General features: G+C 38.3%; 1 protein-coding gene across 7 annotated transcripts; it reads right to left on the reverse strand.

Moving 5' to 3' along the window:
• FBXO38 (F-box protein 38) lies at nucleotides 1-25,377 on the reverse strand. Of its 7 annotated transcripts, none has more exons than XM_076349960.1 (22): nucleotides 25,314-25,377; nucleotides 22,461-22,602; nucleotides 21,446-21,579; nucleotides 20,146-20,309; nucleotides 19,588-19,753; nucleotides 19,106-19,243; nucleotides 18,664-18,801; nucleotides 18,149-18,242; nucleotides 17,592-17,722; nucleotides 17,100-17,270; nucleotides 16,702-16,844; nucleotides 15,595-15,817; nucleotides 14,781-14,900; nucleotides 13,481-13,660; nucleotides 10,960-11,679; nucleotides 7,785-7,885; nucleotides 6,012-6,114; nucleotides 4,765-4,931; nucleotides 3,485-3,630; nucleotides 2,551-2,654; nucleotides 2,170-2,283; nucleotides 1-867 (listed from the first exon to the last, which is right to left on the reverse strand). In XM_076349960.1, the coding sequence occupies exons 2-22, from the start codon at nucleotides 22,586-22,588 to the stop codon at nucleotides 689-691; spliced, it is 3,564 nt and encodes a 1,187-aa protein (XP_076206075.1). In that variant the 5' UTR covers nucleotides 22,589-22,602; nucleotides 25,314-25,377; the 3' UTR covers nucleotides 1-688. The 7 variants fall into 7 exon arrangements, with proteins under 7 accessions (XP_076206075.1, XP_076206074.1, XP_076206077.1 ...); XM_076349959.1 differs by having other exon boundaries at nucleotides 22,461-22,646; nucleotides 25,314-25,371; XM_076349962.1 differs by lacking the exon at nucleotides 25,314-25,377 and having other exon boundaries at nucleotides 20,146-20,233; nucleotides 21,446-21,563; nucleotides 22,461-22,570.

Consider the following 25,377-nt stretch of genomic DNA (forward strand, 5'->3'; position numbering starts at 1 on the left):
CACTATTAAAATGAAATTTAATGGTACAAAATACTTTAGAACATATCTTCTGTTTCCAAGGTGCTAAATGTGGGGATTTTTCTTTCCCCCCAAAAAAATGTTTTTAATGAACTTAGAAACTACCACAGATCACCAACTTCGCTACTTTTTTTCTGCTTTTGGCCTTCTTTACAACAGCTGTAGAGTAATTCTCTCTCTTTGAAAAATGCACACAAGACACAAAGATTGTGCTCAACAGGTTTACTCAGACTGGACTCTTAAATGCTCAAGAAAAAGGCACAGATTAAAAGAGACTCTGATGACTCTTTTGAACACAGCAAATGGGATTTTGTTTATAAGAAAAAAAATACTGCTATGAATTGTATGGGCTGAAAAATTCAAATATTCTTCCCTGTTCCTAATTATTTGCCTTCATTAAAATGGAATTTAAATTAAATTGTATAAACATATGAAATAAAGTCTCAGTATTAGGAAGTTTTTCTTTTGCGTCCTCTATGTACAAATCTTAGTATACAATTTTTACTTTTCATTATACATTTACTACATACTCCTTTCCAAACTGAGAGAGCAACTGCAAAGTATGTGTTTCAAGAAAATGCTTTGCATTCGGAAAGAATCCACCTGCTTTCTTGGCCGGCAGTGCCAATCAGAATTTAGGAAGAGATGACAGGTCAGGGAGGGTATCCACTCAAATGTAATCATCCTCTACCGGTTCACCGTTGACATCACAGTAATGGATGAAGATAGCCACCACACGTTGGAATACACCTTTTTTCATTTGGCGCAGTTCAGAGATCTCTTCTCCTATTGTTTCCATACAGATGTCTGCAGACAATTGTCCTTTCCTTCGCGGTGCATAAATAGTAGCTGTGGAAGGCACATAAGAATAAAAACCAGAATCTTTCCTATAAATTCATGAGCAAATCTGTTTTGCATTAAATGAGACAATCTTGGAAAACAAAGCAAACAGAAAAATCTTCCATTGAGCAACCACGTTTAAGGAATATTATTCAAGCAGAAAAGGTATTCTGCCTTCCCCATGTTTAAACCTTTCAATAGCTCCAATACTCATTTAATGTACGCAAAGTCCATATGTCTGCAAGTGAAGGGAATCCCAGCACATAATAAAGCCTTCCGAGACTTATCTGACACGCTTTCAGGTTATCCATTTCAGTGATCACTTAAATGTTTTATAAACGAGAGCAATTAAGGATAAAGCAGCAGTCTTCTCTTCGTTTTTTATGGCTTTAACATCATGTTTAATCTAATCACTCCTTTAAATCAAACACATATCAATTTTTTATAATTCAGACTACATACTGAACTACAAGCATTAAGTCTATGAATCAGTTTCAAATAAAACAAAAATAAATTAAAAAAAAATCAGAGAAAGGTACAGCCAAAAAAGATTTCTTCCTCATCCTCTTCAGCTTCATCCCTTGAACTGGAGCTAGATAAGAATATCCAAAACGATGTCAATTAAAAATACCTCTAATGAAGGAGATGCCAAGATTTTCCTAATTAAGTAGTGGAAGAACGTATTTTTCCCTGCTACCAAGCAAGGTTTTTAATTGAGCCCTAGGAACTGCCCACTATAATATTTTGTAAGACAAGCTCCTAAATAGAAAGAGGTATATCCATTCTAAACTCTAACCCACATCATCTCTGTTCCAGAATTTTCAAGTCCAGTTCTTTCCTCTTTTCTCCCAAGTTTCTGTGAGTCACTTCTCTTTGCTGGACTCTCTTCAGCCTACCTTAACAACCTTTCAAAGCCAGAGGCAGTAGTCCAGCTGAGCTTTCAGCAGTAATGCCAGTAAACTCCACAGAACATGAATTGCTGGGACTACACATCACAACATTAGTTTTGTGTGTGTTTTAAATGCACTCATATGACAAATCCATCACATTTTTAGGCTAAGCACCAGATTGGCTGTCTGATTTTGTCAGTATTAGGGGTCTCCAGCTGGCTGATACACTATTGTAGTACTATGGCCCTCTCCTCTGCTGCACCCGCTCCTCATCCAACTCCCAATACTGCTACAAGTAGTTATTTATAGTCTACCAAAACAGCATAAGAATTAAAAAACTGAAAAATAAAGGAATGCATTGTCAGCTTGGGACCAAGCAACACGTTAAAGTTCTTTGAACACATCAAAAAAAACTACTCACTTCTCTCATCATCTTCAAAATCGTATCTAGCATAGCTGTTTGGCTCTGCTGTTCTCAGTGATCTCAACCATGGGAAGTCAGTAATCATGGAGTAAGGGGCGCCATCCACAATGCCTAGAAGACAGACAGGATGAGGATACAAAGAGGACAATGTCACTCCTGCAGCATCAGCACTCTTCATCAAGTAAACTTCACTGATATCACACAGATTGGTCACTCTAATGCAGGAAAAGCACCTCCTCGATTCAATTCCCCCACTCTGTGCCAAAGGTCCTCCACTTCCTTCACAAGAATTATTATTCATGTCTCTTGTAACTTGATGCAGTTACTTATCTTAGCAAAAGACTGATCATCAGCTTTCAGCTCTCTATAAACACTCACCTTCTAGAGTGTAAATATCTCGTCCCCAAGGGTACTTAGTGTATTTCTTCAGGTCTTCATCAGTTCGTGTAGCTTCAGGGAAGAACTCGTATTTAATAAGCTCTCTAGAGAGGAGGAGGAAGAGATTACAGCCAGTAGTGATAGGAAATGGGAAGGTGGGAGGGAGAAAAACCAAACGGGAAATCCTATTACACAACCTTTCCTTTAATGAGCCTGAATCCGTAGAAACACTCTTCCAAGACCCTCACACGAACTCAGTATGCAATCCCTTTGCTTTTGAGAGTAACCAGAGAATATGTACGGTTTAGATGAGAAACCAATTAAGCTACCTCTTAAGCATAGCTTTCTATCTGTAAGGCACAAGCCAGCATAGCTGCAACTAAACAAAACTTCAAAAGTAAATTTGTTCTCTTAGTCATTTTAGTGAAAAACCAGGACAACAAAAACACTGGTTTAAAACAGTTGGATGAGAGCCACTGTATACAATTCCCTGCTGCTGGAAATTTTTGCTAGTCAGTAAGGAGCTGCTACTGATTGCACATCATCTTCCCCAGAAACTAATGTTATTTCTTGGAGTAAACCAGTCTTTCTCTTTTTTAATAAAAGAAACTTGTTTTCAGATTTGAAGATATTCCTCAGCCATCCTGACTACTTCAATGTTCAATTCCATTACTGCTGGATGGATTAGAACTGGAGAATTCTACAATATTTTTCATATGTTTAGGCTTATTTAATCTACGTTTTGTATTAGATACATCTTGACATTGAAACTCTACATAGCACCACCTAGAATTCAACCTTCGCTAGTCAACAAACCATTTTTTTTTTAATTTGGCTAACAGAACACAGCAAGTCTACAGCTTGACTGAAGCTGTAGCTGCTGAATCAGGATTGAATACCTTTTCTGTAAAGTTACTGAAGGGCAAGTACTCACTGGTTGATATTTGCTATTGTGTCCATCCAGCTCCGAATGCGCACCTTATTGCGGACATTAGGTGGGTTACTGAATTCATGAATTATGCAAATGTGGTATGGATAAGGGCCACTAAATATCTTTTGCTCGAGAGTCAACGTGTCAACCTGTGAAAGGCAGCAAACAGACTTGTAACCAAGAGAAACAGAGAGATGTGATTTTAGAGTCAAGAGCAGACATCTATCAAATCCCCCAAATTCTGGGGGAACATGTCCAGTGAAAAGATATTTTAACAGCATACATAATCAAATGCACGATTAAGCGGAGTAAAACTTTCCTAGTGCAGCTTTGCCAATGAATCTTCTCAAGTAGTGGAATTTGATGGGAAATGTCTATTTTCTGATGTGTTTCACAACTCCAATATGTAAGTAAACTTTCATAAAATTACCTAATGGCCCAAACTACATTCACTTTCTCAGAATTTGCCTCCGGTTTGGGGGGAGGGGTTGGTTTTTTCCTAATAGTCTTACCACTGTCCTCTAAGAGCTAAAGCAAGAGATCTGGTTTCAAAGAAAAGCTGGCTTTTATATCAAATCAGCCTTCCCTCATTGGTCAGGCAAACTGAGCTAGAAAAAGCATTACTTTGCATGAGACAAGCAGCATCACAGTATAATACAGAATGCTGTCGTTAAAGTAATAAAGTTGAAAAAACATTCCGGATCTTAAATTAAGCTCTCTTATTTACTTGTCAAATGACCTCAACAACTAAATGTCAGTGCTTACATCTCTGACACGTAATCTGGGGCAGGAAAGGGTGGCTGCCAGTACCACAAATGTCTTGCAACACTGTTTAGCATCAAAAGTGGATGCAGCTTTCAGCAACATAGTATTCAAAACACTAACTGCTGTTACTAAATCTAATAGGACATAGATTTCAGATACCTATGCCTATGTCATGCTTCTGCTTATACATAACTACAAGCTGACTTAGTAGCATCTAGGTTCTTACAGTTACTCTTAGTTATTCAGTTTGGAATGAATTCAATGCATCATGATTTTTTACAGTATCTTCTAATGCAATAAATATTGGAGATGGTAACATTAAGGCTTAAAATTCAGTATCATCCAAGTTCCAGATTCTGCAATAAAAGCCTTGATGGGATAAAGTTTTAATAAACAAGTTTCTCAGAGTTGTGTTACATTTCTTGCATTAATTGAAAAACAAATGAAGCCAAGAGTGGTGAAAGAATACAGGCAGAACTTCAGATCTGTTCATAATTAAATGAAAGTTGGTTGTGTACCTGCTGCATTGGACGAAGATAAATGATCCGGTTTCTTTCCGGTGGCATCCTGAGAATCTGATCCAGAACCTGATCCATGTTTAACTTCTTGCACTGGGCGTAGTCAAACCGATTGACAACTGGTGCATTTTCTACTTTTAAGTGTTTCAATACACGGCACCTTGTAGCTATAAATAAGCAAACAAAATTATTATGAGAAAAGACCTTAGGAGCCTCCTGTCAGAGATTTTCAAAGCTGACTGTTTCAAAAGAAGGAAAATAAGTAATGTAAGTAACAGGTAATTTATGAAATGGTTTGGATAGCTGGCAACTTAAGCATATTGAAGAAATAGAATAGCTCTTCATTTCTTCCACATTATGATCAAACTTTTAATTTGTGAACTTGTAAGAAGAGTCCTTTTAAAAGGCCATGTCAAATTTAATCTAACAATAACCTTTTTCTCCCTTTGTTTCCTTTCACAAAGCCTCCTGGAAACGGTCTGTGGACTGCCACAATTGAAAACCACTGACTTCAAAATCAGATCAAATGTAGAGTATTGTGAAGCCACATGATGTAAAATAAAGCTATTTCATTTCTAGTAACCTTGCTCATGCAATGAAAATTTAGTTAAAAATTAATGTATGTTCTGAGAAGTATTCTGGAATAAATAAATAAATAATTTCTTCATTCTCTGCTATGTAGAGATACCCAATTTCCAAAGAAAACATGTTATTTAGTGTAGATGTTGCAGAAAACAATAAATGACCCAATGCTTCGATACAGGACTAGTCACACACCCTGGCATGTGAATCTAATGCAGCTTAAATGCCATAATTTAAAACAAATTTTTATCGTATCAGGGAGGAAAGTATCATCATGTCAGCTAAATAATCTATGGAAGCAGGAAAAAATGAGAGAAAAAACAAGGTACTCTGAAACTCATTTCATCAACTTCCAGTTATTGTATTATTGCTCTTCAATAAACATCTCATCCTCCTAACTGTCATATAATTTCATCTGTTGATTTTCAGATATTAATCTTTATTAAACCTGTTATACCTTTATTAAACCTAACCTTTATTAAACCTGACTTATAACGAAAGAGGCATTCAAATTGAGAAGCAGTAATATTTGGTGTTGTAAGCATCAGCCTGACTTGTAGCAAAGCAGCTGATGAATACAAAATAAGCAGTGGACTGACTTTAATTCTCTCAGAAATTTCTAATCATGCCAGATGGAGGAGGTACACATGACATTAACTACATACCATGTATGAACATCATTTTGGGGCAGTCCTTCAGTACCAAATCTGTTATTCCACAATTGGTCAAGGTGATTCCAACGAGGTTTTTGGATTTCAAAGTCAGTACCTGGTGAAAATTTTTTACAAAAAGAAATAATCTATGACAGGGTAAAAACAAAGGAAAAAATTAAAATGAACTGCATTTTAAAAGATACTGCTAGATACATAAGGATATTAACTGGATACTAATCAATATAATACAGCTTCTGTTTGCAATGGTATTTGAGACGAATAGGCTACTGGTGGCAATGAGAAAAAAAGACTTCCTGCTGATCAGCAACATCACAAAACACAAAAGAAAAACTTCACAAGCTTAAAAGAGGAGTCATATCAGAAAGCACAATTTCTATCAGAAATCCTAAGTATCATCTGTTAGGAAATTCAAACCCTCTACTATTCAATTTATATTTTTCAACCACGATGACAAAAATGGCAATTCTGGACAGTAACTCTTGTTTAAACACAGAAAGAAGGTATGGCAGAGAATCATGGTTTGAACTTCCCATACCAATGTACTTTACCAGCGCTATCTCAGAGGAAAACCCCACACGGAGGGTTGAAAATGATACACATAGCTTATTTAATCCTCTATGTCCACTAGCAGTGTTAGAAAAATAAAGCACGCATCAAGGTCAAGAAACACGTAAGCAGAATCATTTCCAATAGCATGAGCACAGGGAGAATGTAATAAGAAAGGATCTTTTTGGTTTTTTATCTGAATTTTTCAAAGTTTTATCACTAAAAATTCTAGCAAAATTTAGCAGCCCAAGGATGAAGTTGACCAATTACACAACGAAGACTAAACAGAGTTCTATTAAAACAAAGTAAACACATATGAAGAGAAAAAAGAAGCATTCTGCAATGGGTTCTTTCAGTTCCAGCAATTTAAGCTGTTCCTTGTAACCACAGATAGTTAAAAAAAATTTAAAAATCACAATTGTTCTTTCAAAATGGCATATTTTAAGAAAAATCAGTCATGCACCCAAAAATATCTTTTATGCTAATCACAAAAGCTTTAATGCATCCTAGTAACCAGAAAAATATTATGGGACATATTCACAAAAGCTATCTTAAATTAGTGCGGCTAAGTTCTTCACTGGACAGAAAGGGGGAAATAAACGCAGGCAGGTTTCTCTATAGCAGAACTCAGAAGAGAAGCTTAAGTTAGCTGTTCAGTCACCCTCTGAAGCAATCTCATGCTCAGCTAGAATATTAGCCTTGGGTAAACAGCCCCAATACAGTAAGCCAGACCTTGCGATTTCTCCTTCCATGACTGATCTTCACTGCAGAAGAATTAACTCATGTTATTTATATACTAAGAAAACCTCCAGCCTGCAAAGTAACAGCTGAGTTGCTGTGTCCAGAGGTAATTACATATCCCATGTTTCTTTTAGCAGCAGTAGCCTATGCCGTCGTTTCAAAATTAAATGCCAGAGAAAAATTTTTTTCCCCTGCAAATCAAGAAGGACGCTGTGGGAAGGCAGGACTTCATGCAGCACTATAGCCATGAGCATCTGACAAACTTCAAGTTTGGCTTTAGCTTATACTTTCCTCTTCTCAAGCCAGTCACTGCACCTAACACAGAAATTTCCTGTATATAAGTGAAGACCAAGGAGAGCAGCAACATCAGTTGTAACTCATTTGGTTCTACACGGAAGACAAGCTTGTATAATTCCATCACTGTTCATGAGCATCCCCAGCTGATAAACCTGTAGCAGGTGAGGAAAAAGACCTTACTTGAACATGATCATCTTCAATAACTGGGTCACTTGTACTTGTGGACTTGTCAGCTGTCCTTTTCCGCTTTGTAGTTTGCCGTGGCTTTGGCTTGGCCACCTCTGGAAACAGAAAACCAGAAAAATCTTTCCTCTGTTTACATTTTAGGAGAACAATAGAGCCATTCCCTAGCTGAAAACATTCAATAAGAACATACATTTCTTACAAAAGCAGATTAAAATACCTGTCTGGCTTGAAAACAACTATATCTCTCTTCCTTGCACAAAAACCACTTTCAGGTTTGTTGCTCACAATCATTCATACTAAGTAACTTGGGCCAGGGGGGTGGGCTGTTTGTAGATGAAAACACAGGAATGCTGAACCTACAAGTTCAACATCACAGAAAGATGCGGAGCCAAGAAAAGAACAGAAGATGAATTGTTAGGTTACACTTGGTTCTCTACAGCAAACGGAACATTCTTGACAAATACAAGAACCAAAAATAGCTTTAATGTTTTAAATAGTAGAAATAATCTCAAACTACTTGAAAGTCTGCTCTTCGTAACTGTCACTAAGTTTTTCCTAATATTGCAAACGATGCCCAGGTATAAAATACTTTGATGTTCCCAAGCTGCTTCTTACTCCATTTCATGCACCAGTGACATCAAATTCCTGCTTGATTTAAAAGATGAGGCTTTGAAAAGAAATGATGATAGATGACCACCCTTACTTCCTACAGTAAGAGAAAAAAATGCCCTAGAATTAGTTTTCTGTGATTAACAGACCAAAACGAGAAATTATTTTACTAACGTTAAGCTTCCTTTGACTTTTTTGTTAAAATATGCGGCATGTTCACAAAGATTCACAATCAAGATAGAAGTGCAAAATATTAGAGACTATATACGAATTGCTCCATGCTATACTACCATTAACATTAAAAAATATCTCTTTTCCTACTTAACATCATCAAATTCCACCAATACATGTAAACTATTAATTAACATGTGACATTCAGTGGGCCTATGAGCTCCAGAATTCAGGCTACTGCTTTAGGGGATCCACAGGTTGAAAGATGTTATATTAAGTACTCAACTTGTGGCACCCATGAATCATCATCCCCAGGGAATTTTTTTGACAGTTCCTAGAGTATCTACAGATAGTGGAATGCTTCCTAGCTATATTATAGGAAAAACTTTCCAATTTTGTGTTGAATTGTTCAAGGTGCAGCCCAAGGTCAAGAAATCTTTACAGAAGTTTTAACATAACATGTATTTTAAAATGTGAAAAGCTTGCTTCACTACAAATGCAAACTAAAACAAGTTTAAAAAAATCCATTTATTACAAGAAAAAGTGTGGCCTACATTTTTACTAAAGTAAAAATCAAAGTTACACATTTGAGTCGTCCTTTAGCCAGCTGGTCTGTGGTGATAATGCTTTTAAAATGTCACTGTCTTTAATATTTGACTTGTTCCACTGTTTAATATGAGTAAATAATTTAAGGGAAAAAAAAAATACTTCTACTATCAAACAGGTTTGTTACAGAAGCTGAAAACCACAATGTCATTTATGCTAGACTAATAGAAAGCAGTCATAGTCAAGGCACATTTTTAGACTATTTATGGAAAAACATTTCCAACTCTGTAACAAAGCATCTTCAGGTTATACTCTAATGAGTTGTATATCCTGTCCTAGTGAAGAAAAGCACTGTAACAGCCAGGCAGAAGAAGCCTCACTGTCCTATGCATTAAATACAGATTTAAAAGATAAAAATGACACATCAAGTCTCATATTCTGCCTCAAGCATCAGCTAATATCTGATGCTTCAAAGAGGAAAATAAGTGCATAAAGACAAACACATAATTGTATGGAGTTGGGAAAACAGCTTACAACAGTCAGAACTAAATATAGGAAATACTGAGACATCTTTCTCCATAAGCAGAACAGATCTTTTTCCTGACTAACAACTGAAACATGAAAACAGAGATACTTTCAGAAAGATACCCTAATCTGATACTTAGATCTGACTGACTTCACTTCATGTTTTGGTAATGGATGAGGATAGAGAGGAAATACTTTCTTTTGATTTTTGTAGACTAGTTACTAGTCATAATGGAGCAAGGTAGAAAACAGACCTTTTAAATTTAATAGCAAGATCATTTCTTCAATCTGAGATGCATCTAGCCACAGGACAATATCCTAGGTGATTTAGGTTTTGTTAACACTTGGGAACGTTAAGATAAACTGGAAAGACACAAGGACATACTGTGTTTGAATCATTCCATGTAACAGAGAGACAAATTTGCTATCAATCTTTTCTACCTCCAACGCATACAGTTCAGTAACTAGCACATTTCATTTTTCACTTTCATTTTACTTGCCAGATATTCTCAGCAAAGAATCCTGGATATATGAGGTAATTATAAAGCGTGCTATGCCAGACTAAGATGATTATTTTGGAAAGCAAGTATATTTGGAAGAAACAGCAAGTTCCCCTCTCACATCTATTCTTTTCTCCCAACACTTCTGGCTTTATTCCAGCCCTTCAGGACTTTGTTTTTATTTTGTTGTTTTGTTTGTTTCACATGATGTGAAGCATGAACCTATTTAATAAAAAGACAATTTTCAACGAGTTTGATCACCATGCCTTACACACTTGGAAGTAGAATCCAATCTGCAGGTGCACAAGCTTGGCTCAATAATAATTATGGCTTTCTTTATTGGCTGATAAAGTATCAGTTATTAACTTTTGCCTTCTTGCTAAGATCTGAGCGTACCTGCTGTCTTCTTCCTTTTAAAGGGAGAATTTTAATGGGGGAGACAGTCTTATGTTTCAATGAGTAACAGCCTTCACAGGAAGAGAGAAGCTGTCAAAAGAAGTTGCATTTGGTTTTCAAATGAGTAAATCACACACTGTTTAGTATGTATGGATAACACATACAGAAATACGTGCATGGAGAAAAAAGTCACTGGCACTGTTTCACAGAGATCTGTTATTTCACCTAGCTATGGCAGTGAAGTCAGCCATTTCTGTTCCATCAATATTCTGTCCCTTTGACAAACCACTCAGTTTTAAGTTATTAACCAATAAACTTCACGTTTAACTTCAGTATTATCTGTGGGTGTTGCTGTTGTTCAATACTGTCTCATGCCAGCACAGTAGTTTACTCAGAAATTAACATATACATATAGGTCATACCTGACTCTGACACCAGAGGGACATGGGACAGCTTGCTTCTAGCTCTTGTTAGTGGTCGGCGAGGATAGTCTTCTTTATACTCCAACTCACAGCTCCTTCGCTGGGAGCCCATGCTCTCCTCCTCACTGGCAGGCCCACAGGCACTCCCACTAGTCCTCTCATCACTTGTCTCTCCTGGAGGCCCACAGTTTGGCGGAGTCCTAAGTGCAAAATCTGACCCAGCGCTATTTGGTCCATTCCTGCATGCTCCACTCGTGGATGGGCAATCCCCATCGCAACATCCACTAGTCCTCTGTTGTGCGTCCTGTGGCTTGTAGCAGGAACACCTGGAACAAACAGAGCTCTCCTCGGTCTCTCTCTCAGCGGAACCTTCACTTTTACAAGGCGAGCAGACACACTGCCTGGATTCATCTCCAGTTGCTGGACTGGTGCCAGCGGAGTGGCTATTAGCTGTCTGTGCACAGTCAGGGCTAGGAGAAACAGCACTGCAGGAGCTGGATGTTCCCGTTGATCCTGTAGCATTACTGCAACCTGGGTAAGAATCTTTGCTTTTGTTCCTTTCAGGCATGTCACTTGCTGCTTTCATGTCTGCTTTAATCTGCTCACTTGTTACTTGACAACCTTTCTCACAGCTGCTTTCCTCGGTACGGAACTGCTTTGTCTGGCCCACTTGGCTGGCACTACATCTCTTCCGCAGTGGTGTCTTGCCTTTACCGCTCACTGGAAGAGTTAAGCAAGAGAGAATAGTGAGACAACCTAATACACAGTTTAAATAAATGCTAAGTGCTACTCTGTTAGAGACTACTTAAAACAGAAGGCAGCCTAGAGGCCAATGACAAATCTTGTCAGGACCATGCTGCTATTCACATGTTATGGGAATTAATAGTATTTCTAGCAGTTGCTGAATCTCTGTAATGTCTTGCAGCTATTTTTGTAGTGATGTGCTGGAGTGTTTGTCAGTAAATGAGATACATCTTTGCCAGAGAGGCTAACATTTTCACAAAGCAGCTAACTGGTTAAAAAGGCCAAAGCACAAACCCATGAAAAACACTGATAATAGGCTTCTGTTTTCTTAAATACGAAGAATAAATCTGGGGAATTAAATAGTAACATAGATAGGACTAAAGTTTATGCTTTCAATAGCAAACCTTAGCTCCCCCCAATCCTGGGTATGGAAAGCTGTGTCAATAGGTAACAGTAGTCTCACTTTACAGATGAATAAAAAACCATAGCAAATGGTGTACAAATCGCAACTGGAACTTAATGTCTACTGTCTTAATCCTCTCAGCTAATTACACTAAACCAAGCCCGAAAAACCATTATTGGCACTACAAAAGTTTATGCAAATTGTCTCCAAATGCAGGTTATTTCAACCCTCAAACCAGAACTGACATCTGCACTATAAGCACAGCACTCTACAGATTTCCAAGTTGAAACTACCAGTCTTGTGGATGTGTAGGGAGTATGCTAGTTACAATAAGAAGATACTTGATCCATTACAGCTTTGATATGTCCCAGGCTTTGCAGAAATTAAACCAGTACTAGACCAGTACATTTCTCAGTTCTTCACAATGCAGGATTTTTATGTTAACTGCTTAGCTAAATATTCATTAAGGCTTAATACCGTATGTACTTCACCTGTCAATTACTTATAGATTAAATTCAACTTCAACTTCCTCCTTTCTTGTGTACATATGAAACTACTTCACTTAGAATACAAACTACAGGAAATAGCATGTCATCTCTGTTGCTGGAAAGGCCCTACGTCATATGGCATCGGACCCAGGACTTGGAGCCACAGATGTGCAGCTTATAGCTGTAAACTCAAAAGACAGGGAATGTCCTTTTCTATGTCTCTCTATAATTGTCATACTACCATGAAGTTCTAGGCCTCTGACTCTGAATGAGTCATAATAATATATATACTACTACTACTACTACTACTAATAATAATAATACACACACACACGCGCTAATAGTAAGTGTTGTTCAGAAGTGAAGATGACAGTACCGAACATCACCCTGAGAATTCTAACTAACCTCCAAAGCTCCCATCAAAGTAAAGTCGATCTTAAAGTGTCCCCTTCATGACACTCCCACAGGGCCCCCATGAACCAAAAGATGGCTACAACTCTCATGCATTTGCCCCAGTGGTCACATTTTGTTTCAGCAGCAATGCTTTGACAGATGAATCATATAGACAACATAGCTGCAAATTTGGCTTCACAGATATGATAAATTCTGTGCACCTGGAAATCCAAAAGAGGAGCTGCAGATTTCTGCATGCAAAGCAGTGCAGCACCACTATTTCTGTGTTTCTGTACAGTGATTATGTGATTTGAGCTCAGAGAGATGTGTCCTTACACCTCCATTCTAGATTTATAACAAGAAGAAAAGAGTAGGGGGCAAACAAACGAGTATGCCTTTTACAAAGCTAGAAATAAAACTGAACAAGATGGAAAGACTGAAGCTTAAGAATAAATTCTGCTTAACAGTGCCCAGGAACCCATCTGTTCCACACCTGAAGGTTCTCTAGTTTCTACTGGATCTCTGCTTTTCTCTTCTCCATCTGAGTAATTCTGTGCAATGCTGTTAGAGATGCAGGCTCTTGAAGTCCCCATGTTTTCTTCCTCATCCTCACTGTCTGAATCATGGACAGTAATAGGTGCTGCTTTTACAACAGGCTGAATGCCACTTGGTCCTGAAAACAGTAGGAGAATGCCAACAGTTCATGTAAAAATAAGCCATGCATGGATTAAAGGGCTGAAGAACTTTTAGAACTGCTTGAAAAAATGACAAGAGGTGAATTTAGTTCAATTTAGCCACCCATTCTGTGGCTCCCTCATTGAAATCCAAATATGAGAAGAGCAAAACACTGCATTTCAGCATCAAAGCATTCTAGTTTGGAAGGGGAAGAATGTAACAACGTAAGACAAAACACAGGTTTTCTGTAATGTTTCTCTGCTTCGTAACAGCTTAAATGTTCTTCCACAATAGTACAAGTAACTGCACAACTACATATTATAATCGGTCCCTGAAACTTCCACCACAAAGACAGAAATGTCGGTCAGAACATCTGTAATTATCCTTCTAAATCCCACCAGGAGAAGTGGGAAGGAGAAGCGTGAATTATCAAGCTTCAGTATAAATGTGCTTTGCTAGTTACCTCTCTTGGCTACTAACCAAAGACATTAGCCAATCACATTGACTTATCTGCCTGTCAATAACACAAGAAATGAACATGAACATGAAGTTAAATAACATTTTCAGGACTTATCTTGAAAAAGTGAACAGATCCAGCATATGTGTATGTTACTTCATGTTTTTGGCATATTTAGTAGAAAATTATGTTATCCAGCAAATAGTGGCTATAAAAGAAATCAAGACTGCCTTATACCACTAATGTGTGTCACTAATACAAACTAAATTAACACTGGAACAAGTTGTTCTGGCTTGAAAAAAAAAAAAAAGGCAAAAAAGAATCCACATGCTGCAATGAAAGAAGTAAGGCCATTAACACCAACATCAGAACATGACAAGCTCATTCAGGCCTTCTGAGTCTTTTATTATACTGGACACAAAAATAAGGCTTTAAGATCGAGATATTTTACTCCATATGCAAAAGAAAACTGGGGACTGTAAAACAGACTTTAAAACAGAATAAATGTCTTCACAGCAGTAAGCTGTGCTAGCATCATTATTTCAAACACACCAGACAACTCAGCTGAAGAAAACCATCCAAAAACAGACTTATAACCGAAAAATTTAACCCTTCAAGAAGGGGATACCAAAAGCTAATTTCTTTCCAAAACCAGAGTTACCTGCTTGCTCTTCATCAACCTCCATAGGAACAACAGCCTGACTGTGAGCCGGGAGCTCATTCTGGCCCTGCCCCGCAGCCATCCCTTCTTCCTGTGCCACCTCCTCCATCTCATTCAGGGCTGAAAAGATTAAGATGGGGTCAAAAGGAGGAAACAGAAGGAACAGAGGCCGTAAGCATAGGAGGAATTCAGCCAGCACCCACAGAGAGACAGAGAATCCTCAAGAAATAAGTAATAGCTGCCTTGATTCCTTCAGTGACTCTCTAGGTTGCACAAAGTCTCTCACAGATTTGTTCTACATCTCTTTAGCCAAGGCCCCAGCCTAATTTTTGGGGTTTACTTCTCCCAAATTTTCCTCTCCTCTTCAAAAGTCTTGTTCCACTGCAGTGAGTAGCATAACCAGGATTTACATATTTGTTTCCTCCAATGACTTCTGCCTTTGCTGGGAAAGTTTAAAAATGTACCATCTGACACTGTGATGTACTCACAGCTCTGACCAGAGGAACCTAGAAAACACTTCACGCTTCCACAGATGAGTATCACACTGAAACTCTACATTGCTAATATCTGTACTGACATATATCATTGAATTGTAATGTGACTGTAACAGCTATTAGATACAATACAAAGACAGCTTTTATCACACAGGTATCAGAGATGTGCAGACAGCCCTCAGAAAAGGTAAAAGTTACATACCAGGAACTGAAAGAGCAACAAGCTTTCAATGTATATTTGTATCTCCTCTAGGACCCTACTTAAGTGGCAATGCAAATAAAATCACTCCCTACAAAGGTTCACAAAGATCAGAGATTACCCTCAGCTGCAATCTGCTGCTCTTCAGCTTGACCATCTTGCCGCAGCTCATTCTCCTCATTCTGGTCATTTGGGTGTTGGTGATTGTTGTGGTGGATGTTTGGATTATTGTTATTCTGGTGGTTATTGTTGTTGTCATTGTCATTGTTAGAGTTCTGATTGCTGACTAGGGCAGATGAGACACCAATTCCTGTGCCTGCACTTAGGCCCACACGAGCACAACCCTGAAAACGAAGAGCAACTATTAAGATTTGAAAACACAGACACGTTATCTCGACAACATATCCTAATGCCAACAGAAAAAGCATTCTGTCAGTAGTATCCAGGATAGCAGAACAATATGCACATGAAGAACAGGGAAATTGTCCCTAATACTTCCTTATGCTACACATTGCAGATGTCCATCTTAAGTTTGGCAACACAGAAGACTTATACTCTGTTAAACTCCTAGTGAAAGGGAACTCCACAAAGCATATAATCTTACTTTATTAAATTGTATTTCATTTGCTATGAGATCATATTACATCAATACAAATAGCAGATTATGTAGTCTTCCCAGAACACAGTAGCCTCAAGATAGAATTAATGATCAAAGAAAGCAGGTTTTTTACGTACACGGTTTTCATTACGTTACAACAGCTGTTACAAAGATTTGTGTTACAGTGTGGGAGAGGGGACAACATGAAGAATTAAAATTCCTAAGCTTTGAAAGCACTCCAACAGGGAAACAGTACCCCTATTTCACCCACTACAAAATCATAAAAACCCCTTAGCACTGTAAACAGATCCCTAAGAGTGAAAAAAAAATATAAAAAGCAGCAGCAAAATGAAGTAGCAGCAGAGACCTCAGCAGAAACACAGAATCAATGTGAGTCATTTCCTGGTCACCTATTCATACAAGATCATACCTTGCCACTGCTCCCATCTGCAGAAGCAGCATCATTCTCCCTAACATATCATGATAATAGCAACTGCAAACCCAAGTCATTTATTTACCAAACTATTTAATTAATTAAAACTTTTAAAAGAATGCGTAACAGCTGGAGCTTACCATATTTCCAATGAGCTGGCAACAATAAAATGCAAAACCATTCCCTGAAAGACTCACCTTAGGAGGTTCACGGAACATCTGGTCCAGAGAAATAAATTCTAAGCTTGGCAATAACTCAATGAACTGACTAAAAGAATCTAGCTTTATCGCATGGCATCGCACCAGGGTGAGGTCAACCAGTCGGGTCCACCTTGAATGATCTGCAGAAGAGAAGAGATGCATTTCCTGAAGGATTCCTATCTCACTTATTTTTCATTATACCCCTTCCAGACTTGAGAGTAGGCATCTTCTGTATCTCCATTCTGACTGTTACCAGCATCATTATGGTTCCAAACCAAGCATCATCTACTGTACTTACTAAGAAACAGAACAAGCAGTACTATGAGCAGAAAAATTCTGTTTTAATATCACAGCGATTCATACAATATCTCTAAAATTTCAAAGGTGTGCAATACCTGTGATCCAATTATTTGGGTTATGTAGATGTGGGCAGTTGTAAATGACCAGATACTTGATGCAAGAAAAAACTTCATTTACAGCTTTCATACCGATATCTGTAATAATTCCTGGATTTTCAACTACATCAGCCAAGCCGTACTTCACCAAGTCTCCATTCGTCATTTTACCTATGAAAAAGATAGTAGCAAACACAGCAGTAAATTTCAGAAACTTGCCTTTATAGCATTATTTTCTAACTCCCTATTTTAGTCCAATTTGGCAAAATGGATCAGATTATTACTTCAGTGCAATAAAGCTGAGACTTTCCCTAGTTTCAGTAAGAGTCTCAGGAAGTGAAGAAAAATGTATTTGGCTGTATGAGATCAGCAGCCTCAATATGGGCACATTAATTTTTTTTTTACTCACTCTTAGAAAATGATTGAAAACACTTCAACTTATTTAATCCTTATATTTGTCGAATAATTTATGTATATAAAAAAAAGTCATACACTGTAGTAAAAACTCATCAACATATCCTAGATGAAGAGTTTCAAACTGTGGAAATTCCAGTTCAGCCATCTTCAAAGCAGAAAAAACACCGTCTTTGGTCAAGGAAGGCTGGATCCGCACTTCATGCAACCTGAATACAATTAAGAATTGTTCCTATTAAAAGGCATGTCAAAACACAATCGCCATAGAAACCACTCAAGAAGATGCCCTCTCATAATAAAATGAAAATATTCTTTCAACAATGGCAGGATTAAGAGGATATTTGTTGTATCTTGACAGCAGTATTTGGCAGTTACACAGCAATATAGTTGTGAGACTAACAGCACGACACTTTTCAGATATAGGTCTAAGAAGAAGGTTTATGATACAAAGTGATTCAGAAACAGACATAACTCCAGTTATTTTAACCACAGAATACTCCTGTTATGTAAAGTTTAAATGTTTATTCCTTAAATTTTTGAAGGTTGTTCTGCTTCTTCATGTGCTTGGACTTCACTACTAAGATACTTATTTTGAAAAAGGAGAAGGGGGAAAAGAAAGATCTAAAGGCCCATACCTTCGTGCAGCAGTTATGATGAGGTAGCCAAGATCCACTTCAAGTGCATTCTTGCAAGCTCCCAGAACTATAGTGTGCAAATTCCTAAAACCACCTGACAAACAAAAAACATTCTTTCACTTCAGTCACAGATCACAACCTTAAGCCTTACACATTTCCACCAGTGTTATCTTGACAAGTGAATTAACAAAACACATCTTTTTTAGCAAATCAATAAAACACGTATTTGCACCCAACTCCCCTCCAATCCTGCTAGTCCTACTCACTAACAAATGCAACTGTAAGGCTAGCTTATCAGTCAAGAGTTAATTGCAGTTAAAAGATCAAAACAATATTCAATACAGAGCTATATTTAGCACCATAAATATAGTTCCAAACTTGATACCTTTAAAATAATAATCAAGAAAGGATATGCCACAGACAAAAAAGCTAAGCTTCACATGCCTCCAGTATTTGCTAATATTTTTATTTGTTTGTTTGTTTGTTTTAAGTATGAGGGATAAGAAGTTTCATACCTGATCTCCAGCTGTCTTCTACCACATGCTGGATAAGTCCTCCAAGAAATGGAACACGAACCAGTTCTAAATGCTCCAAATTTCGAGCAGAAGCCAGGCCCGTCACGAGGGGAACATATTTCAAAGAATTTGTGGGTCCTACATAGAACAAACCAATATAGACAAAGAAGGTTGTTCACTTAACAACATCGAACATATCATGTTAAAGAATTAAAAAATGTCCACATATATCCATCTAGATCAGGAAGTCAACAGAACTACATAGCACCAAATAATGTACAGGAGAGGGATACATTTCTATCCAACACCATGAATAAAACAGTAACTGTTTTCAGAATCTTAGCTAAGATTTCCATTTACAGTTGGTGCCTACATAGCTTTAACAGAATTAGTAGATTTCCTACATACTAAAACATCCCCTCCATATATGAATGCCTCTTACCGGCACAGTTCCTCATGACAAAAGTGCGTAAGCTGATACAAAGGAAATCTTTAAAAGGCTGTGGTTTGGTCAGTCTCACCCACTTCAAATAAAGGTGCCTCAGCATTGGGATACAAGGAATCTCAGGGACATTCACCCCTAATAACACAAACAAAACAAACATTTTAAACAAGCTTTAAACTATAAACTCTAGGATAAATGTCTTTGGATTATCATTCTGGCTTTAAAAAGGAAGTCTTGTCTTTGCTATGTGGCGTGTGAGAAAAGCTGTAAACATTTTAAACACAAGTTCTTCACCTCAGTTTGTCAACACAGTTTTTTAGAATTTGCCCTTTGGACCTGCTATCATATATATAGCAACTAATATTTCAAAAATGCCACATGCCAAATTCCCTCTCAAGAAGAACTACAATCTTGCAGAGTTTCAAAGCCTTTAAACCCACCTGTGTTGAAGCCAACTACTTCACCATTACCACACTTACCTACTAAGTGCAAAGTCTGAATTTTAGCTCCTATAGGAATTTTCAGCTTGTTCTCAGGAGGAATTGGAAAAGCACCATTACGATTACGAAACTTCCCTAAAATGTGAACTTGTGGCATGTATGTCCAAATAGCTTCCACCAGCTCTAAATGAGAGGTCTCAACACCCTGGATAAAAGGAAGCAAAGCAAATGCTCTAACACCAGTTCAAGCAACAATATCCTCTTAACTTCTCAATAGCACGCTATACATAATGCAATGTGTTATTTCACTTTAAATTTGTAGCAAGACTTGTCTTTTTAAAAGCAGAGGGATCAGAGTTTCAATTAATTTCTGGACTTAAGAGCACCAGTGATTCCCACTGGTGCAACTAAAAATAGTAGTCATTTGCAAATATGGTCACAATTATCTGCTACTCTGTACAGCCAGATCTGAATACAAAGCCCAGGTCTGAACATGAAGCCCTGTAAGCAATGAGTTCCTGACATACTACTTCTGCTCTGTTAACATGCATCATCTCAGTTGCTGAAGGAGGTTCTCTCTCAAGTCTAACCACTCACCAGCAGATTTGGACAGGCCTGCAAAGCCTCTAAAACTCCAGGAATGCTGAAAGCTTCATGGCCACGGACTCTGCGTCTTTCAAGATACCTGGGATGAAGACCATAAAGTTGTTCAATGTCTGGCATCTTCCTCAGCAGCGTTAGGAAACTGGAATCAGTGAAACCTAAGATGACAACAACAGATTTGGTATTTGTGTGACAGCAGACACCTAGCTGTAAAGGGAAAGCCAAATACGTTGTTCTCTTTATATGGTAGTATAAATTCTACAATGTCAAAAGATGTACTCAGTGAAGCAATAGCTTGTCTTCTACTTCCAGATTCTGGGAATCATGACCTACATACTCTTCTGCCTTGAATTTTGCAAGCTTGCTATAGGTTTCCTTCAGTGGAGTTGCATGGCTACAGGGTTAACGATACTTTCTCCCTTCTCAAGATGAAGCACCTCTGCAGAATGTCAGGCTTTGTGTTTCTGTCTTTCCTGGAATTCCATTTATCAACTATATGGCTCAAAAATGCCCAGCTGGATCAGTTATATGCAGTTGATCACTATTAACCACAGCTCACAATTCTCAAAGAAATAAGACAGTTTCTTAAAGCAAAGGATTATTTTATTCTAACATAAGACAACACATAAAAAGGATTTTAAACTAGTAAGTTACCTGTATTTACATCTATCTTAGGTTAGGTCTAACCATCTACCTGATATCAGCCCTAATAAATCTAACTTTGCAGATCCTTTAACTTTTAGAATTCACTCATTTTAGCTCTCTCCCCCAACAAATCCCAGCAGCATCATTTAAATCCAACAGAAATCCTAATACTCACAGAGTTGACCTAGGTTGCCAAATTTATCTATTGATCTGAAGATGGCTTGAGGTGTGACATCAAAACTTATTTATTCTTACATTGTTAAGTGTTGGCAGATGAGTTGCTCTCTCATTCCATTGTATTTTTTCCTGCCTGCATGCAAACAGCCTCTTCTTGGATTAACCCTTGGATTAACTCCCTTACAATAATCAGACAAACACAGATTGTATTTACAGATTGCTACAGAGAATCCCCGTTTCTGCTACAGTAATATCCAATATATACACACATACATACACAGATAAATTTTCCAAACCACATACTCAAGGAAGCCACCCAAATCTCACAAAAGTCAAAAGGAATTAAACTTCTAACTCCTTTTACTGCTTTTGAAAATTTACCCTGCATATGTCATTATAAATGCCAGGACAGCACAGACAGTTTTGCCCAATACCACTTTAATGCCATATCTTGAGTGAGTGCATTACTCACCAGTGGGCATGTATTCCCACCAACGGCCTGCACATAGATCCACAACCTTCACTACTCGCAGATAAAGAGTGACTGCTTCCTTCAGCTTCCTGGACAGGCATTCCATGCACATGATATCCTGCAAGGGAAGGTACCTTTGGGAGAGGAAAAAACACCCCTCTGATTTATCAAAGGTGGATCCTTTTTGACTTTTTCCAAACTGAAGAACATCCCAAGCATGACTACACAAATTCATACAGTTCTAACACCTAATAACATTAATTCAAACAGAATTTTCAGACTGTACTCTAATAAAGTGTGAAATTTTGCTAAGCAGAATGACTCGCCAATTTTTGACACGGAATATAGGATATTTAAGGTACAAATATAGTATTAAAATGGAGAGATGCTTTAGTTCTCTAATAAATACTGCTGACCAAACCATCTGCCGCGATAGTTTCTATGTTTTTTAATTAAAGGTACTTTCATTTTCTAGTACATACTAGCATACTCAATTTGCCAACATTTTGGAGAGCTACTGTTTTTAAAGAACTTGCCAGTAAGACATTATGTTTTGAATATAATAGGCATGAGTGAACATCTTGGAGAAAGACTGTGCTGTAGGGAAGATTATATACTCATCCAAGTTCCGTTCCGCACACTGAAGCAGACGCAACAATTTCAAAACATGTACCTCAACTATGTAATACCTGAGATACATTTCTGCACTGAAATCAATATTTAAACACTTCTTACCACACACTGGTGAACAGAATTAAATCACTTACTTATTTCTTCTTCCTTCTATCATTCACAACATTCACATAAATTAATTTTCAAAGTATCCAAATGAATTCTGGGGCTGAAAAAACATTTCTCACCCCTTTTTATCCAATTTTTATCCACCAGTTCACTCATGGTACATCTACACTTTCTGAATACTATGTGACACAAGCATCAATGCAGGTAAGATTGGGAAAAAAATAGAAAACAATATAATAATAAACAATAAATTGACTTCTGACAAGCTGCTCACCTAAAGATGTGGCAAAGCACTTCATGAGAGAGTTGGTTCATGTAATCTTTTGGCTCATCAGCTTTGGTAGACTCAGAGCCTTCCCTGTTCACTGAGCATGGTTTCACATTTTTCCGCCGGGGACCCATATTTGCAATGATTTCTGATTAAAGGAAATGTTCACAATGTTATGCAAATTCAGTGCAACTGAAAAAGAAAAGGGACAGAGAGTAGAGGAGGACACACCAGTTAAGCTTTGTTTACTGAAAAACCCAGCAAAATCTGCCAATACAGACAAGCTCCAGTACAGCTGAACTGAGTTAACTAAGAAATAGAAAAATTCTTCCAACAAGTTATAGTTTGCTTCATACATGAGGTCTCAGACATAACCTGACAATTTAGATAAACTAGAGCATCCCTTTGAGCTAAGGAAAACTGACAAAGAGGAAAATCACCACAGGTTTAATAAGAGATCAATTCTTTTGCGTGAATAAAATGTCTTCAGAGATACCATCCACACACTAGTTGACAAAACAAACCACAGGAAAGCTGTGCGGAGACTACAGAAGTTACCAAGCAAATACCAACTAGACATGTTCCAGTGAAACAGAAAGCCCAAAGCCTCTGTCTAGCAGAAAAATAAATAATTTTCCTTTAAGAAAAAACGGGCTCCTACCAATCATTCCCAAAAAATGCCCTACTAAAGGTCCTCAAACTAGCTCTTCTTAGAGGTTAGAATACCAAATAAAATATTCAGGTTGCTTAGTTAAAGATCAAAGCCCCAGAAAAACTGAAAGACCTTGCCTCAGCAGCAATGTGCAGGATATCCTCTCCTCTTTCCCTTTACTGAATTAATGTGTTCATGTCTACATTGTTCCTGCAGCACACATACAGGCACAGAAGGACTGAAATAACAATAATATGTTTCATTTAAAAACATACAAATTGATTACAAGAAGTAACAAATAAGTAACTCAAATAAATATGAATGTAACGTTAACATTAGAATAACCAAGTTAGCACCTCATGCAGATGAACAGCATGAGAAATGTCTTCACTACTGGTATTTAGCTGAGGAATGCTTTCTGGTAAGTAGGGTAAAGCATCATTAACTCAGTAAACCTGTTTAACAGGTTGAATACCAAAATTCAGTGGATGAGGAGAAACAACTTTAAAAAAAGACAGCTTTTGGAAAACTTATCAGAGCTGCGTCTGTTACAGCATTCACTGTGATGTAAATATACCACAGTGTTTGCTTCACACTATGTGGAAGTGGCAACTGAGAAGAAAAACAAAGTACCTCATGGAAATGAAAAAGAAAAATTTTGCCTTCTCCAACACAAATGATGTATATGCTGGCACAAAATTTAAAATATTGATAGCTTCACTGTGATCTAATTACTAAAAACATGTGCTTTCACACATTTTCATATGCATTTTAAATTGTCATAGTTAATTTTATTTAAAACGGTGATATTAGAATAACTAAATTGGCACCCTCTGCCCGTGAATAGCATGAAACATATCTCTACTCCTTTGGATTGGCTAGGACTTCTCCAGCCACAGCTAAAGGCACTGAGTTTGTTGCCTGTACATGTACTACCCTTCTTTTTGGTGCACACTGGAAGGGTTTAGTATGTTCATAATACTGCATTGTAATGTTGTTCAACTTCATGAAGCCCAAAACTGACTTCAAACTACTTATGAGATTGGATTCCGATGAAAACAAGTATTACACAGATTCCCAGTGAATGTCACCTGATGACTCAATTTGAACAGAAGGCAGGATACGACGTAAAAAATTCTAGGTTGATGCAGACGCATGATGGAGTATAATACAGCAGTATTTAAAGGACAGCGTTAAAAGGACTGTGATATAAGGTAAGAGAAAGAAAGATATTAACAAACAGACCAGCATATCAGGGAAAAAGTCTGAAAGAATCCTGTAAAATTTAAATGCAATGAGCACAACCTGCCCTCTGAGTTTGGGCTGTAGTTTAGTTTGGCTCCTGCCATTAAGTAAAAGGGAAAAAGAATGACCTAGTCTCTTATGAGGCAGCAGTTTCTGCAAAATACATTCTCGTCTTGATACTATTTTGAGCTAACGTGCAGCTTTGACATCTCATTATAATTAGAAAGCTGACCCCATTTGCAAAAAAACTCCAACTCTTCAGACATTTAATAAAGCAGATAAAACAGAGTTTCGATCTCCCCAACTCAATTAATTCACGAGAGCCTTTGTATGAAACAACAGCTTGATGTATTATCTTCTCGATTAGTAACCACTACGCAGAACTTAAAAAGCTTAAAAACCCACGGGGAGACCCGCGCCGCCCCGCAGAAACGACCGCTTTAGAGAAAAATGCGGAGAACAGCTAGGGACGGTCTGGCAAGCGCTGATTTAAGAGGGGTGTTTCCTTATGGCGAGAAGAAAAAAAAAAAAAGAACAAGTTTATTTTTGCTTGGATAAGCGATATAAAAGCAGGTTTCCCCACAGCCCTCTTCCCTGCAGCCAGCCCAAACGCCGCCGTTCCCGCAGCGGCGGGGGGGGGGTAGGCGGTAGCCGCCCCTAACGCGACATCTCAGCGCTTCCCCCTCTCCCCCGCGGCAGCAGGAAGGAGAGCAGTTTTCCTCAGGGCCTGTCACACCGGGGAACGGCCCTCACCGACCCGCCCCGAGGCCCCGGTGCCGGGCAACGACGGCCCCGGCCGGCGAAGGGGAACAGCGGCACAGCGGCACCGCTCCGCCGCACCAGGCCCACCCGCCGCGAGAGGACGGGGGCGGGGGGGCGACGAGGGCGACAGCCTCCAGCTCACCGAGCCCCGCCGTACCCTAGCCAGCTCAGCCCCCCGCCGCCAGCCCGCGGCTCCTTACCTGCCCCTCAGCGCCGCCCTGTTATTGTGGCCGCGGGGGGAAGGTTAACCCCGGCAGCCGCTTC

The sequence above is a fragment of the Aptenodytes patagonicus genome, chromosome 12 (genome assembly GCF_965638725.1).
Source record: "Aptenodytes patagonicus chromosome 12, bAptPat1.pri.cur, whole genome shotgun sequence".
NCBI lineage: Eukaryota > Metazoa > Chordata > Aves > Sphenisciformes > Spheniscidae > Aptenodytes > Aptenodytes patagonicus.